The sequence below is a fragment of the Nyctibius grandis genome, chromosome 7 (assembly GCF_013368605.1).
Source record: "Nyctibius grandis isolate bNycGra1 chromosome 7, bNycGra1.pri, whole genome shotgun sequence".
Taxonomy (NCBI): Eukaryota; Metazoa; Chordata; class Aves; order Nyctibiiformes; family Nyctibiidae; genus Nyctibius; species Nyctibius grandis.
In genome coordinates, this window is record NC_090664.1 from 35,927,684 (window position 1) to 35,942,347 (window position 14,664).

At 39.5% G+C, this 14,664-nt stretch overlaps 1 protein-coding gene across 1 annotated transcript in view; it reads right to left on the bottom strand.

Moving 5' to 3' along the window:
* The window catches only part of CUBN (cubilin), a 149,901-nt gene that overhangs the window by 3,590 nt on the left and 131,647 nt on the right, over positions 1 to 14,664 (bottom strand). The window contains 6 exon segments of the mRNA XM_068404678.1: positions 418 to 599; positions 714 to 861; positions 1,533 to 1,741; positions 2,223 to 2,385; positions 3,243 to 3,448; positions 13,686 to 13,903. Of these exon segments, the coding sequence (XP_068260779.1) occupies positions 418 to 599; positions 714 to 861; positions 1,533 to 1,741; positions 2,223 to 2,385; positions 3,243 to 3,448; positions 13,686 to 13,903 (1,126 nt within the window).

The window sequence follows — 14,664 nt, forward strand, 5'->3', positions numbered from 1 at the left end:
TTTTTTAAAGAAAAAATGCTTTTTTAGAAAAAAGAATATTTTTAAGAAAAATATCAAGCAGATGGAATCGACTGCTGGAACAAAAGCACTCAGATTTATAGCTTTCTGTTCATGCCCAGATGTTAATATTGGATGAAAACTATCCTGGCTTGCTCTGTTAACTGGGTAACATCAACAAGAGCTAGGTAAAGGTGAGTTAGTTGATAAATAAACTATTTATTAATTGGTTTCAGATTTACTATAGTGTGTATTGTTTAACCTCTTACTATAACATCTGAGTACCTTTCACCATAAAAATGTAGCAACAAATTAGTCCCTAATGTCAGTTCAGCTCAAACTAGATCCAAGCTTATTAATATCCTTTGAATTCAGCAGATTTTGACACAGGCCTGCAGAATATATATACTTGCTTGATACCTCTAGGAAATCACGTGAACACTGGATGCTGTCTTCCAAACTGAAGGCATGGAAAAAGAGAGAAATTGTGTGATTTGAGGGAGCTCGTAGAATGATAGAACAGTCCATATTATTGGGGTGACGACCAGGCCAGCCAGGGCTCTTCAGGTAGCCAAACGGCTGGTTATACTCTCTGCTGCAACCTTGAGACAGAAAACCAGAAACATGTAAGCATTTCAGATCTCTATACTGCTTTTCATTGTATGGAATCAACAAAGAATAGTAGGTAGATTATGTAGACATTTATTCAAGCTTACCTGTAGCTTGATACGTAAATCTGACTCCATTATTAATCATATATTCTTCTGATTTGAAAGTCACAATGGCAGTGCGATCGTAAGAATAAAATTCAGGGACTGGAAAAGTTTCAGTGCCACAGAGTCTATGGACTGATCCTTGGCTGTGCTGAAATTTAATACATATCACAAGTTACTTCTACTTAATGATATAATTTGGTTTTCTGCTTACTGAACTTGAGATGAATAAATCTCTCAGCATTTTCTATACCAGTTATGCACTTGCATTTTAAAGTTCTCATGGAAATCACTTAATAATGTCTCAACATTTTATGTTCAATTATTATGAGAAACAAATCAAATGTAACAGGTATTTTTATGCCAAAATAAGAAACAATGAATGAAGGTTTAGAATAATATAATACAAGGGACATCATAAACATTTTTTTTTCCTGGTGTTTTCTACAAACACTCTTCTTGGCATGAATATTTATTTTTATTACGGTTCTTGGGTGGGAGGAAGTACAATTAGTTTATGAAAACTTGCTGTTGAGCAGTATTTTCTGAGTGTTAAGTTTGGCAGCTGTGTTACTTGGTGCAACTGTGAAAAATTGTGTAACCCTTACCAGGTCTAATTCAATGTGTATATAGTGTGCTTCCATGAAGCCTGTGTACCAGTTAACACACCCTAAGTGGAGCACAGTGCGTAATGCTTTGGATGTGCCCCTCACACAGAATTATCAATTAATCTGTTACCAAATGGTGGGTTTCTCCTCTCATCACAAAGAGCGAAGGGATCTGAATGTGAATGGGGAATGCTGTCAACTGTAAATTTCTTACTGTTGGTGAGTCCTGAAGCTCTAGGTAGTTTTGAGAGCAGTCCTGGCTGGAATGGAGGTGGAAAGCCTCTACCACCACCCTGACCTGCTGCTGTGGAGGGGCATCAATGACCCAAGTGCAGCGAGTAAATGGTGGATATTCATTCGGGAAGTTAGGAGATGTTGCAGTCAGGGATGTAGAAGTTGCATTATATATTCCTCCACACAGTCCTGTATAAAATAGTAATAAATGCATCATAGAGTGAAAACCTTTCCAATTGGGGAAAAATATTTATTAAGCAAAACTACAGTGGACAATATACTTTTGTATTTACCTATGACTCTCTAGAAGGAAAAAAAGTAAGTAAAACACATGCTAATGCTGTGTCAATGTATGTTGTAAAACTCAAATAAATGTCTGTTTCCTGTAATATCACAGTATTTGTTAACAGTGTATGATAAAGTGTTCCTGTTTTGCACTCCAGACTGACAGCCACCCCGCAACCAGCCAAGACTGACACGAATTGCACTGGGGTCTAGCGCTGCTGCTTTTAGCTTGCTTATAGGTGTTCTGTAGAGCTATACTAAGGACTGTCTTTGCACCTTCCTGCGCCCTATATCCAGAACAACTTTTGGTGATTTATTATTTAAATATGTATTTCCACAAGAGAGTCACAACAATATATATGCATATGTATATATGTATACTTACGATCCACTGTGGCATAGGTCACATTGAAGCCCTCCCTTTCCACAGAATTGTCTGTGACAAATTTCACAGTCAAGGAATTACGGGTAGAAAGAAAAGGAGCTGGCACCACAGATCCACAGAATGTGCCAACTAAATTGGCATTTTCATTATCTCCATCATAAAGCTGAAAGAAGAGCATGCAAGCCACTAATAGTTTAGGAACAACAAACAAATAAATAGAAATAAAGTTCTCTGACTCCTCCTGACATTACAATTTCTCTTACTTGAAAGAACTGTAGATGCTTTTGTGCTTTATCAGGAAGTTCTTGATGACTGTAATTATTCACTGCCATATTAACTTATTCTGTTGGACAGTATAAATCTCATTATGGAACATTCTGGTCCTGTCTTAGCGAATCTATCAAAAATTTATTCTATTTTAATTTGGTATTCTGTTTTCATTTTTTATGTGTAATCTGAAGGCACTTTTCAATGAGAAAGTTGATTTTATTCACCAAAATGTGTAATTCATTCCTAGTTTCATCTCTAATGCTCAACAGGATCTATAACACTCCTTGGTGGATCTTGTTTAGCAGCATTTTACTATCTATTTTATGTTTTATATGCTCATCTCCAAGGAAATAGCTTTCACAGGTGAGCATTTAGCATCAAGACTTATTTATTAAAAATTTTATAAATTCAAGTCTTTTCAGGCAATTGTGTGTGATATTGAATACGCAAGTTTACTTTCAAAGTGCTTGAGTTTTGTTTTGTTTCTATTCTGTGAAATAAATACTCATTTATATAGGCAGTCTAAGAACAGAAGCGTGTCCCAATAGCAATGTTAAAACTTATTGGTTTCCAAAAAGGCAGGATGTCATCTGGAGTAGTAATCTAACCCACTGAAAAAAACTGTAATTGTATTAAGCGATTTAATTTCTTCATAAGACCATTTTCTATTAATTAAGTTTTAGCCTCATGGAGAGGATAATGGATCATATCTCACTGATATTTTCTTGCTAAAATATGAAGCTATCTTACTTTGACATAATCAAAGGGGCAAGTCCGAGCAGACTGTGCTTCCAGGACGAACGAAGTGAAGGTGAGGTTGATCACTTTGTTCACAGGTGCAGTTATGATCCATACACAGTCCAGATTTTTCTCATATCTTCTGGTCACATTGGAGACTGGAGGGCCAAAGCTATAAGCTGAATTTATCAAGTAACCACCACAGCCATTCTGAGGTCCTGTTGAAGAAGCAAAAGCTTTTTAAAAGAAATTCCTGGCATTTATTTAATCTTCAACTCTTTAATGTCAAGCCAGCAGCTTTTTTCTGTGCTACAGAATTTTGCTGTCCTGTCTCACAAGGACTATCTGAATGATTTCAACTTTTAACACAGCGTTAGATAGATACGAATAAAAATTAAATTTGGTAGATTGAATTAAGAAAGGCTCATGTTTTCTGTTGAATATAAAATCAGTATCCACTTTGAAAATGTAGCAGCAGATATTTTTAAAAGGGACTGTGAGAAGACAGAAGGCAGAAATTAAATGGAAAAATCGTGGTTAGGCGGCCTTTTAATGCAATTCTTACCTGTCAATAAGGATATTTGGACAGTAGGGGGCACTGGGTCGTTGACTTTGAAAATCTAGTTAAAAATTAAGTTGCTTATTTTGGCAATACGACCTCCTCCTGGGGGGACTGAATTTAGCAGCCTGACGCTGGGGCCCAGACTCACATTCAGGAATCTAGCTAAAAGGGACTTTTACTTCTGGAAGTGTTTTACATGGTGGGACCTTAGAACCCCTCTGAAAAGCAGGCTGCTTTTTGTTTGGATCCCACATATAGAGCTAAGTCCCGTACTATAGTTACTTGCTGTGAAAATTTGAACCCTGTAATGTTTTCAGTCACATTGAAAGAAGCTACTTTTGGAGAAAATCAGTTATTGGAAGATCAGAACCCTTTTATTGTGTCCAGTTACACGCAAGCAAAAAATACAGAATATCTGAAGTGATTTTTTTTTTTTTTACTTGTCTTTTTTTTTATAGTTTGATTACCAGAGGTTGGACTGGGCTAGTAAATCTGATCAATTTGTTTACGTTATGCTTCCTTCCCTGGTCTCTATGGGGTTTCTTGGCCAGTTATTTCACTCAGGAATTCAAATAAAGTAGGGTTCATACTCTTGCTTTTGAGTCTGAGAAAGTTTCTGTAAACTGTACAGAGCAGAGCGGTAACTGCAAGCAGCCTGTTGTCTCCCACAGTGAATCCTTTTAGGAGAATTAGATAATAAACAAAGCTAGAGCTGTGGCTAAGCAACATGAGCGGAGTTTCAGAATTTCATCTGCGTGTGTGAAATAGGCCTGTCTGGCCGACATACAGTGCCTTAACCTTGACACACTGATATATGTCCAGTCCTATAAAACTGCGCCCTACTTGAGCTACTCTGTTACAAAAGATCAGTCTGGTGAAAAATCAGCATCCAAGTATCAGGATTGCGTCAGTAACCCGGGGCTGGAGACAGCCCCATCTTGCAAGGCTGTAATGGTTAAACCAGAGTGACTAAGGCTAAATGTCGTCCTGCTCTACTAACCAAAGCCGGAAAAACCCCACCCTAAAAAGAAGTCTGCTTAAAACCAAAATCTTAATAACATGAGATTTAAGCTTTTGCTATAGCTAAAAATCAACAGAAGAAACTTATTTCAAAGTGAAAAAGTCAGGAATTAATAGGCTAGTCCAGTTTTGTGGGCTGTTAATGAAGTCAGGAACTTGGCAGTGTTCACGTTCATTCCAATGGCACTGCAGAAGCCGAGAACAATAGTGGGGGAAACACGAGCAGTAAATCACGGTCTTACAAATAGTCTAGGAAGGAGGAAAATGTCAGACAGGAGGGTGTCTGGGCCCTAAGAGTGCAGTTTCACTGTATTTTTCTCTGGGTTCACCCTTCTGCATAATTTATTCAGCCCCCCTGAAACAGTCGTCTTGGAGCTGTTTCCTGCTCAGCATTTTGCACACCATCTGCTAAATGTAACATTAAGCATGTAATCATTAGGCATAGATCACAGTCCGACCATCCAGCTCTGCAATATCGAGTCTGGAGTGATATATGAGTCAGACACCTTACAAAGCTCCCCTTCACCCTTTTCAGGGTTAGAGTTGCAGAGATGCCAGTCAGACCATTGCAACAGGAATCAGGGAATTGCCACAGAGCCACCCAACAGGAAAGCTCTCAGTGCTGTGGGGCTGTCCTTTTTTTTTGGATATCAAATGTCTGGACCTTTGCAATGGTGCACTTCACTGCTATCTGGGCAGCTATAAAGACAGCTCAGATGAAAAAAAATACAGATGTGGGTAACCTGTGTGTGTACAGCACCTAAAATGGACCTGACAGAGAGAGAAACAGGCCAAATCTTCATTATCAGAAAATGAATTCTAGCTAGTATAGCCAGTAATAGCTTCTAAGGGGAGATAAGTAAAAGTATGATTTACAGTTAATAAAGATGAGGTTTCATCATTAGCTTTCACAATGCTTAGCCTGCTCAGCTGGAGTTGAGTCAAATGCTTACAGGACAGTACATTATAAATAATGGCTAGACTGGAAGCCAACCAGATATCAAGCAGCCTTGCATCAAGCCAAATAAAGAGCAGCCCTGGCGGAAAAATATATCCATCTTGGTATTTTTCAGCACTGATCAATGTTACATCTGGTTGCAGCCACTAAAAGTTACAGAATGTTGAAGCTGTGTGGATTGAGGGAACACCCACAAGTAAACGAAGAACCCACTGCTTAACAGGAGGGAGCTCACGCTAAGAAAAACACTATTGCACTGCATTTAACCAGGACACAACTCATATTTTTAAAAATAAGAACCACTACTGAACAGAAGGCCAAATAGTAGCCGTCCAGCCTGCTGGTGACCATTGATGGAATGATATTAATCACTGGCTAACACAGCCAGAAAAAAATGTAGCTAAAATTTAGGCAAAATCTGGGACTCAGAAGTCTGTTAATTTGTAGAATAGACTCTTAGATATTAAAAGCTAAACCTGATAAAAATATTAAAAAAGGTACCTTACAGAACAGTTTGTGTGTGGGCAGATGGACTGACTGTGTTGTTTCAGTCTCTGGCTTCTTATTTAAAATAAAATTCATAAGGTCGTCATAAATCAGCTTGCAATCTTGTCCTCCTCATAAACAGCTTGCAAGAGGACACAAATTATCAGAATAACTAGGGCACACACTGTCATCACTAATTGCTTTTGTTGAGAAGCATTAATGAAACTAAAAGGCTGAAGGACCATTCAGGAAAGAAAGAATTGAAGGTTCCCTATGGCAAATAAAAATAATGACAGCAGAGAGCAAGCACATGTTTCTCTGTTAAGAGTTACATCCTCTGGATATGGAACAAAGATGAAGACGCATCTTTGAAGCTGCCTGCCTTTGAAGCACAGCAAGGGGTAAGGTTCTTTTATACAGGTATGGATGCAATGAAAGGGAGCCCACTGAATAGTTTTAAATCTATCAGAAACAACTAAACCAATGACATTTCAAAACACAACAAACTAATTTTCCTGCCCTTCCCTTCTTACTAAATGACCACCACAAATGTCTACCAGAAGGCAGCAAAGTTCAAAGAACTGTTCTAGTTCTGCCTGAACAGTAATGAAAATCGTCTCCCATATTTCTGAATCACATTTGGTCTCACCTAGAAGCATCCCTGGGAACTCTAGGCTTCTCTCTGATCTGAACTAAAAATCAGAATAAGCAAAGATTAACTCTGTCAAGACTAATGCTTCATTTAGATAGGTCTTATTTCCAGTGCAGAGGAATAACTGGACTAATTGTGGCTGTAATAATTAGCTCATAGTTTGTTTGGATCATGTATCGGAAGGATATAGGGCTGAGGAGAGGAATAGTGCTGTTGTACTTTGTCTCATGGCTGATACTGAAGGCTGGTAAAACTTCACAAGCTGAGCTGAGCTGTTCCGTGTTTGGCAATCACTGTACAGACATCGTGACTTTGCGTGGCAGCAGGACCCTGGCAGCAGTGCCAGCCACGACCACAGTGCCTGCAGCATTTCAGGAGGAGACTTCTGAAAGCACAGGACTCTCTTTAGTCCTCAGCCTAGCCCTTACACAGAAAGGGTTTTTGACTGGTTTGATGGCCTGGCGATGGTTCCAGCAGTATCATTTAGGACTGCAAAGCCCCAACCTCCTGCTTTAGCAGGCTTTCACAAATGCAGTCAAATGAAGTTCATATTCTTAAGTTTTTAGACTATTGGCTGATCCCAAATATAACAGTCCAGACATGCTTTGTGCCAAGCCTGCCCTCGTTCTGCAAAACTGTAATGTATGTACTGACCTATCCATCTCCTCGATGCTTGTCTGGGAGACCAGAGGCAGACATGTAGTCTGGCCTCATTCGAATACTTTCTTCTACTGCATTAGTGTACTGGTTGGCATCACAGCCACCCAGGCCTTTGCAGATCTCTCTTGCGGTGTGAATCAGAAATGTCTCCTCGCCCTTTGTTTGCATGCACCAGAGTACACATTTTCAGCTGAAGAAGTCATTGACTTCAGTCAAGCTAAGAGAATTCATGCCAGCAGAGAGTTCACCCACAGCTGTGTGAAGCACCTTTAATATGAATATCCCATCAGCTTTTAACCAGTTAGTCACTACAAAGTTGTATTTAATCAGTGTCTGAAAATAATTTTTCACCTCATTTTTTTCAGATCAGTCAGAAATGTCTTATTTAAATGTCTACCTCTCTTCTTGTCTGTCCAGTTTGAGTAGGCAAACCACTTCTGTTTCTTTTGCTTTGGGAGAGAAAATGTCACAGACATTAAATAACTGACATTTCTGAGAGGCATTTGTAAACTATTCCTTAGCTCAACAGTTGTATTCTTTTCAGAGATATTGAAGAGATGTACTTCAACACTGCAAGTGCTTTCTAAATTTAGCCAGATTTCAAACTGATGCATATTTTTATATTTGAGCCCCAAAATACATTTAGAAATAGTCCAGGAATGGTGACTTATGGACATATATTCTGAGCTTGTTATGGATGTTCTTATTTTCATAGACTATAATAAGATCAAGAAAAGATATTAGCCACAATTTATTCATTAATTTAATGGATTAAGCTAATCATAGTTAAGCCATGGCAATTTAATGAATCTGAAATGTGTAATATCAATGTGTACTATTAATGTGTAACATATTTGGTAGAAAATTGTGTGAACCAAAAGCCCAAAGAAATTTTTGCAAGAAGACTTGTGAGTTTCAGGCAATTTGCTTCTCAGCCAGACCCTCTGCAGCACCAGGTTCCAAGCCCAGGTTGGGTATCCTGAGATACACCCCTGGAAACTTGTCTTAATGTGCCGTGAAATCTCTGCCAGGCACTACTGCTTTTCCAAAGGCAAGAGAAGATGCAACAGCATTCACGTGCCACAGTCAATGACATGTTTTTCTAAGATTTTTTTGTTGGAAGGAGAAATATTTGCAGGAAGCCTGAGATTCAGCTGTGCCAAGTCCTTTCCCACCTAACAGGCCGTAACTGCTGTTGTCAGTACAGATGCCTGGTGCCACCTACAGCAGCTACTGACATTATTTACATAGATCAGTGCAATGAATTACTGCTGGTGGTGAAATTTAGAGTCATTTAGAAATGACTCGCGAAAGAACACCTAACCCTGACCTATACGATAGAATAACCAAACCAATATTTTACACCTTATATTGCCCATTCAGAACTGGTTTTTTTTCAGCAATTCTGAACAATCCAAAAAACTCCCCAGTGACTGTGCACGCTGAGCACTGCTGAAAATGTGCACTTAGAAGCTGAATATAGAGCGAGCCAAGCTTTCAGTTTGCAGGGCAGAACTGGACTTAGAGCTATATTAAGCAATTTTTTTTGTTGGTAAAGTAAAAGAGCATAAAAATGCTGTGCAAATTCTACTGGATCCATTTTTTAAAAGTACACTTTAATTTCATTAGGGGAGAGTATAACAGCAAACCCATTAGTGACAGACACTTAGTGTATTGTATTCCAAACAGGAAACAAGTAATTCAATACACAGCTAATAGAATAAGGGAAGACAGATACCTCCGGGTGATTTATCAGGTAAGTTACAGATCATTTTGTCAGGAAGAAAAGCATAGAGATTATAATCTATTTCTATGATATGCATACTAGATTATTTATGTAAATTACCTATTAATGTATTTTTCTGGTATATCAGAGAAGATTCCTTTTTCCAACTATTTTTCTTTTTTTTCCTATGTAAAATGATTAATATTCATTCAATAGAAATGCTCATTTGAATAAAAGGACAGAGGGATCCTTGAGGGAAAAACTGGGCAAACTGGGGACAATGCAGAGGACAGGGTGTTTAAGGAGTTCACATTCGAATAGTCTAATGGTTGCCAACGGTTTTGGAGGCATTTCTTCTGCCTTAGAGCCTACATCACTAGTTTTCTCGTTGTTGCCACCCTATTCTTCTTGCCTGTCTACATCCATCTGGTTTGCCTTGTCTTGCGTTTAAATCATAATCCCTTTGTGACAGCGGATTATTGCTTTATTCTGCCTGAGTAGTCTAGCGCAGTGGAATCGTGGTTCATGACCTCATAAGCCCCAAGATAATGCAAACAAGGGACAAATTTGTATTAATACAGTACACCATACTGCTCTTTCACAAAATATAAACGTGAATTTCTCCTGCATGCTCACAAGAAATAATATAAAAAACGGGAGGGGAAAGAGCTGGCTACAGCTTGAAGTTGGGCAGGATTTAGGGCTGTAGAGAAAAAGCAGGCAGTCTTCCTGCCCTCCTCCATCCCACCTTCCCCACTGTCCCAACTCCGTTTCAGTTTTGCCTGTATCATATGAAGGCATCTCACTTATCTAACCATGTGTGACACTTTTCTGCTTGTAAGTTCATGTGGCTTCCTCAGACAGCCCCCATGAGCAGACCTGCCTGTCAGAAAACCCCTAGACCCTTCTCCAGTGGTTTAGAATGTGATATGTTTTTCATTACTGAGACAATGGGGCTATGTACACGAGCACAGAAAGCTGCCGAGCAAAAATGATGTGCTGTTAATAAGGTCACAGCTACATCTCCCAACAGGGGTTGCTGACTCCTTAAAAATAAGAAAAAACCTCAACCCTTATTTGTCTTCTCAGCCTTTGTTTCATAAGCCTCGGAGGGATCACAAATTGGGGTGAGCGGGTCACCCCACTGCTGTATGAGAATAGGCAGAAGCTCCATTTATCACCAAAGCACAAAGTCTCTGCTGTCCCAGCAGGGATGGCAGAGGTATGTGCAGGCTTCGTCCCTGCCAGCCAGGGTCAGCTGAAAAGCTCAGGTCTCCCCTTAGAGCTGGAGAGATAATCAAGAGATCTTTGGCTGAGTCATGAGATCCGTACATGCGGACCTCATTCTTTGGGGAGAGATCTTAGCTTTCCTTCCTTCACAGAGACATCTCATGTAACCAAATGCCTTAAGCTGGTATTGATTTATCTCTTCTCATCCTTTTATTGATTGCCTAGAGGAGCACACATTTGCTTTGGAAAGGAGGTATAATTCTCCTTTTACAGTCTGAAAACAAAGGCAGGAAAAAGGTCAGTGGTAACTAAGGTAAGAGGAGTCTTTCCACAAATCTAACATTTGGAGCAGGCTGGGATCCTCCAATCAGCCCAGTTCACCAGCTCAGCCTGAGAGCATGGCCAGTGATTCCAAAAATGAGGCCAATAAGTGTTCAAACTTAGCAGCAGAGACAGTGAAATTATAAACCCTCTGAACTGCACCAACAAGGGCCATATGTTCCCCTGCCTCAAATGCACCGTATCACAGAGTTGGTTATGACAGAGAATGCTGCTTGTGAAATGTGCACTAACCATTATATTGCACAGCGTAGGAGTAGCATGGTGAAAGAAAAGACATTTGACAGAAAAGGTGAGATATTGCTATACTGTCAAATTAATAGTATTTTCATACTTTCTGTTAGTCTCCCTTTTCTGACTAGTGGGGGGACCTTAATTATTCTAGTGGGTGTAGGATCAGTGTGTAAACAAATTGTTTTAATTAAAACAGAGCATGTGTTTCTACAGAAATTTCAGGGTTTAACTCTTTGAATGCCTGGTTACTGTCAGTCTTGCTAGGCTTCTATGAGTTTCCTACTTCATCTTCTCTCTTCCCTCCCACCACAATGGTTATCAGATGAACTCCCTGCTAATAAAATTCACAAGAGAGAAAGAATGGATAACCCTGGATTTTGGCAGTACCCCTGAGAGAAGCCTGATCAGGAAAGAAATTGGAAGAGCTTGTGAGGAAAGGAAATAATTTAGTTTGCTACAAACGAGTGTACTGTTTCTGCTCGCTTCTTTCCGATACATAATCAGGGTCACTCACAACGTTAAACAGAAAGCAATAATTAAGTTATCCAGTTGTGCTTCCCTAGAGTAACTACAGAATAATGCGCTCATTGTCATCTAACAGAGAATGAGGCTTCTTGTTTCTCTACAGATACCATCTTCCTTATCCAAGAGATTTATCATTATTAATTGTCATCTGATTGCATTTGTACTCTTACAAAACCACATGGGTTTTATCTTTTGACAGACATGAGGGAGCTTCTCTAAAGCACCATTTAGAATAAGAAGCTTTTAGATCTTCATGGTTTTGTTCTTTCATTTGAAGCAGAATCTCAGACCTCATAGTACAAAGATGTGTCACAGATTTTCCTGGCTCTATTTTTTAGACAAGTCAAACTGGAAACGTTTATAGGACTGTGACTCATGTTTTCCTTTTATAATATACTTTTCTACTTTTTGGCCATTCTGTACTAGCATGGGACTGTCAGGATCCTTCCTAACGGCTGTGTGGTTTAGCCTTCCCGCAGTGGAGAAAGAAGACCTACCATTAAGCATCTCACCACCATGGGCTCTTCGTCACACAACCCACGTCTCCGCATGGCCATCTTTTCCAACTTGCAACTCCATTGCTCCTGAGTAACTCCTGCAACAACACAACCTCCCTTTCCTTGGGAGCCTGCAGAAATGTCCCTCCAAACCAGCCTAACAGATGTCAAAAGTTTATTCATAAAAGTCTTCTCCTCACTCTAGGAAATTATCAATCAATCAGGCATGGTACTGACTTGAAGAGCTTGGCTTGTGTTCTGTTGTGTGCTTAAGCAGAATCTCTGGCAAGTTGCACAAATAAATCTAAAGTCAGTGGCTAAAAAAATTGACTACATGCCAACAGGAAGAGCAAGAGCTTATGGAGTTGCTGATGATCTCACCCTGGCAACATGAACCCAGGCTGCGGGTGATCTCTGACAGTTAATACCTAATGGTTTAAAGACAGCAACATGTGAAGCAACATTATGTTACTTGAAATAACAGTCCACGAGAGTGATCTTAAATATTCTTGTAGCAATTACTTAGAGTGAAGCAAAGGAAGAGTTAATAATAGTAATGACCATGAAGTTCTGTGGGAATATTTTTCTTGGCAAAGCCTGTAGAACCAGTTATTTCCTTATCTGTAAATACTTTCTCAGACTGTATCAAATGAGAAAGTCGCTGGCTAGGGGTTGGGAGGGGATTCAATGACTCAGCAGAAGACTATGTGTTCTGCCACAAAGGCCTTTCATTCTGAACTGTTTGAGTGCCAGCTTTGTAAACTGGATAATTACTTCTTTCTAGATCACAAAAACATTTAGTTAATTACACAGGAAACTAGTAGCAATGACATGAAATCAATTTACATGTAATAATCATTTGTTGTGTATCATCTCTAAACAATTCAGATGTGACAACAGTAAAAAAAACCTTTTACACCTTGCTCTTAAAAATAGACTACTGGGCTTAAACCTTTTTTTAAGGCAATAATCAAGCTTTGCCCTTGACTCATGTGTCCATCAAAACATTTAACATCCAGTGCCTTCTCACTATGATCCCATTTATGTTGTGGCCACCTAACCAGATTGATCCACAAAATCAGCAGAGATCAGTACCTGGAGGGAACGCCAATCTTAACTGATCTTAACACTTCAGTTTTTAAATAGGTGAGCAGTGAACTGCAAGGAAATGGAAATGGAGGATGGATGGAAAGGAGAGATCTTTACGGTACCACCAACCTTTGACTACAAAAGAAAGAGTTCTCAGATATTGCCAGATTTCCTCCAAAAGAGAGGAAAAAAAAGAGGGTGCTGCTAAGCCTTGAGCCACACAAGAAATGCCTGTGCCTTCAGAGAGGCAGGAAAAGGTTAGCAAAGAATAAAAGGATTCCATTCAGAACCAGAGCTGGAATGCAGGGATCCCATAAGCCTAGTATTAGTATTTAGCTTAGTTCACTCAATTTTGACAAAATCAGAAACATTTTTTCTCCTTCAGCACCCCTAGTGAGGGAGACTATAAACACTCCTCCCCAAAGGAAATTACTTACCAGCAGATTCTTGGGATGATGAGTCTGATAATAGTCTTACCTAAGGTCTCCCTGAAAGATGCTTTCCATCCCCTGTCTGCTCCAAAGAAGTCTGTGTTAAACACCAGGAACAAGTTATTACTGGAGCTCTTAATATTCGGAGGCAGTTCAGAGCCACAGAATTTCCCAAGGAGAGGAGCATGGGTGTCTGAGCCGTCATATACAGCTACATAATCTTTGTAGCAGGAGGGAGATATTTCGAGCTGGAAGCTGTTGAATCTGTAAAATACACTTGGAGCTTTAGGTATCACATTTTCATTTCTATTCCTGTATTATATGTGTTTTTAGTGCTTGAGGAAAGGTCCAAGTAATAGGGATAGCCAAAGCCATACACAAGACAGATACCACAAAACATTTATCTTAAGGAACAAGCAAGCAGAACTACTAACTGCATGGAAAAACACTCCAACCAACCAGCCTCAAAGAAATAGTGACCCTCACCCACTGGGCCTCTTGCAAGGCAAGCTGTCAGCACACCTCAGCTTTCTGTGAAGCAGCAGATCTCCCCAATGCAAACATACCCTCTCTCACTTCTGCAAATTGCTTAGCCTGCAATTTCCTTGGGCACGTGAGGAGCATATAAAATGCAGGCTCAGAGTGCAGACCAGCTGGGTCTTCCGCTTAGTTGGAAATATTCTCTTAATTCACAATCAGCATATATATGACAGGAGAATGTATCCATCTCTTAATTTCTCAGTGGCAAGGTTTTGGGGCAGCTGTATCCCTTTTAGGCAAGACAGCATGCACTCAGAAGTATACTCTTTCTGGGTGGGTATTATTACTTGGGCTGTAAAGTAAGTTTCAGCCTTCTAAAAGATGTTTTTTTCTTATTTCAACTCACAGGAATCTCATAACCTCCTCAAAGGCTGACAACATTTAACTAAAAGCATAAGCTGCATTTTTACAATTTCTTAGTCCTCTTGGTAACCGAAGTGGGAAGTTAAAATTGTGGTGATGTTTTCCACGTAACAAGTTACAGA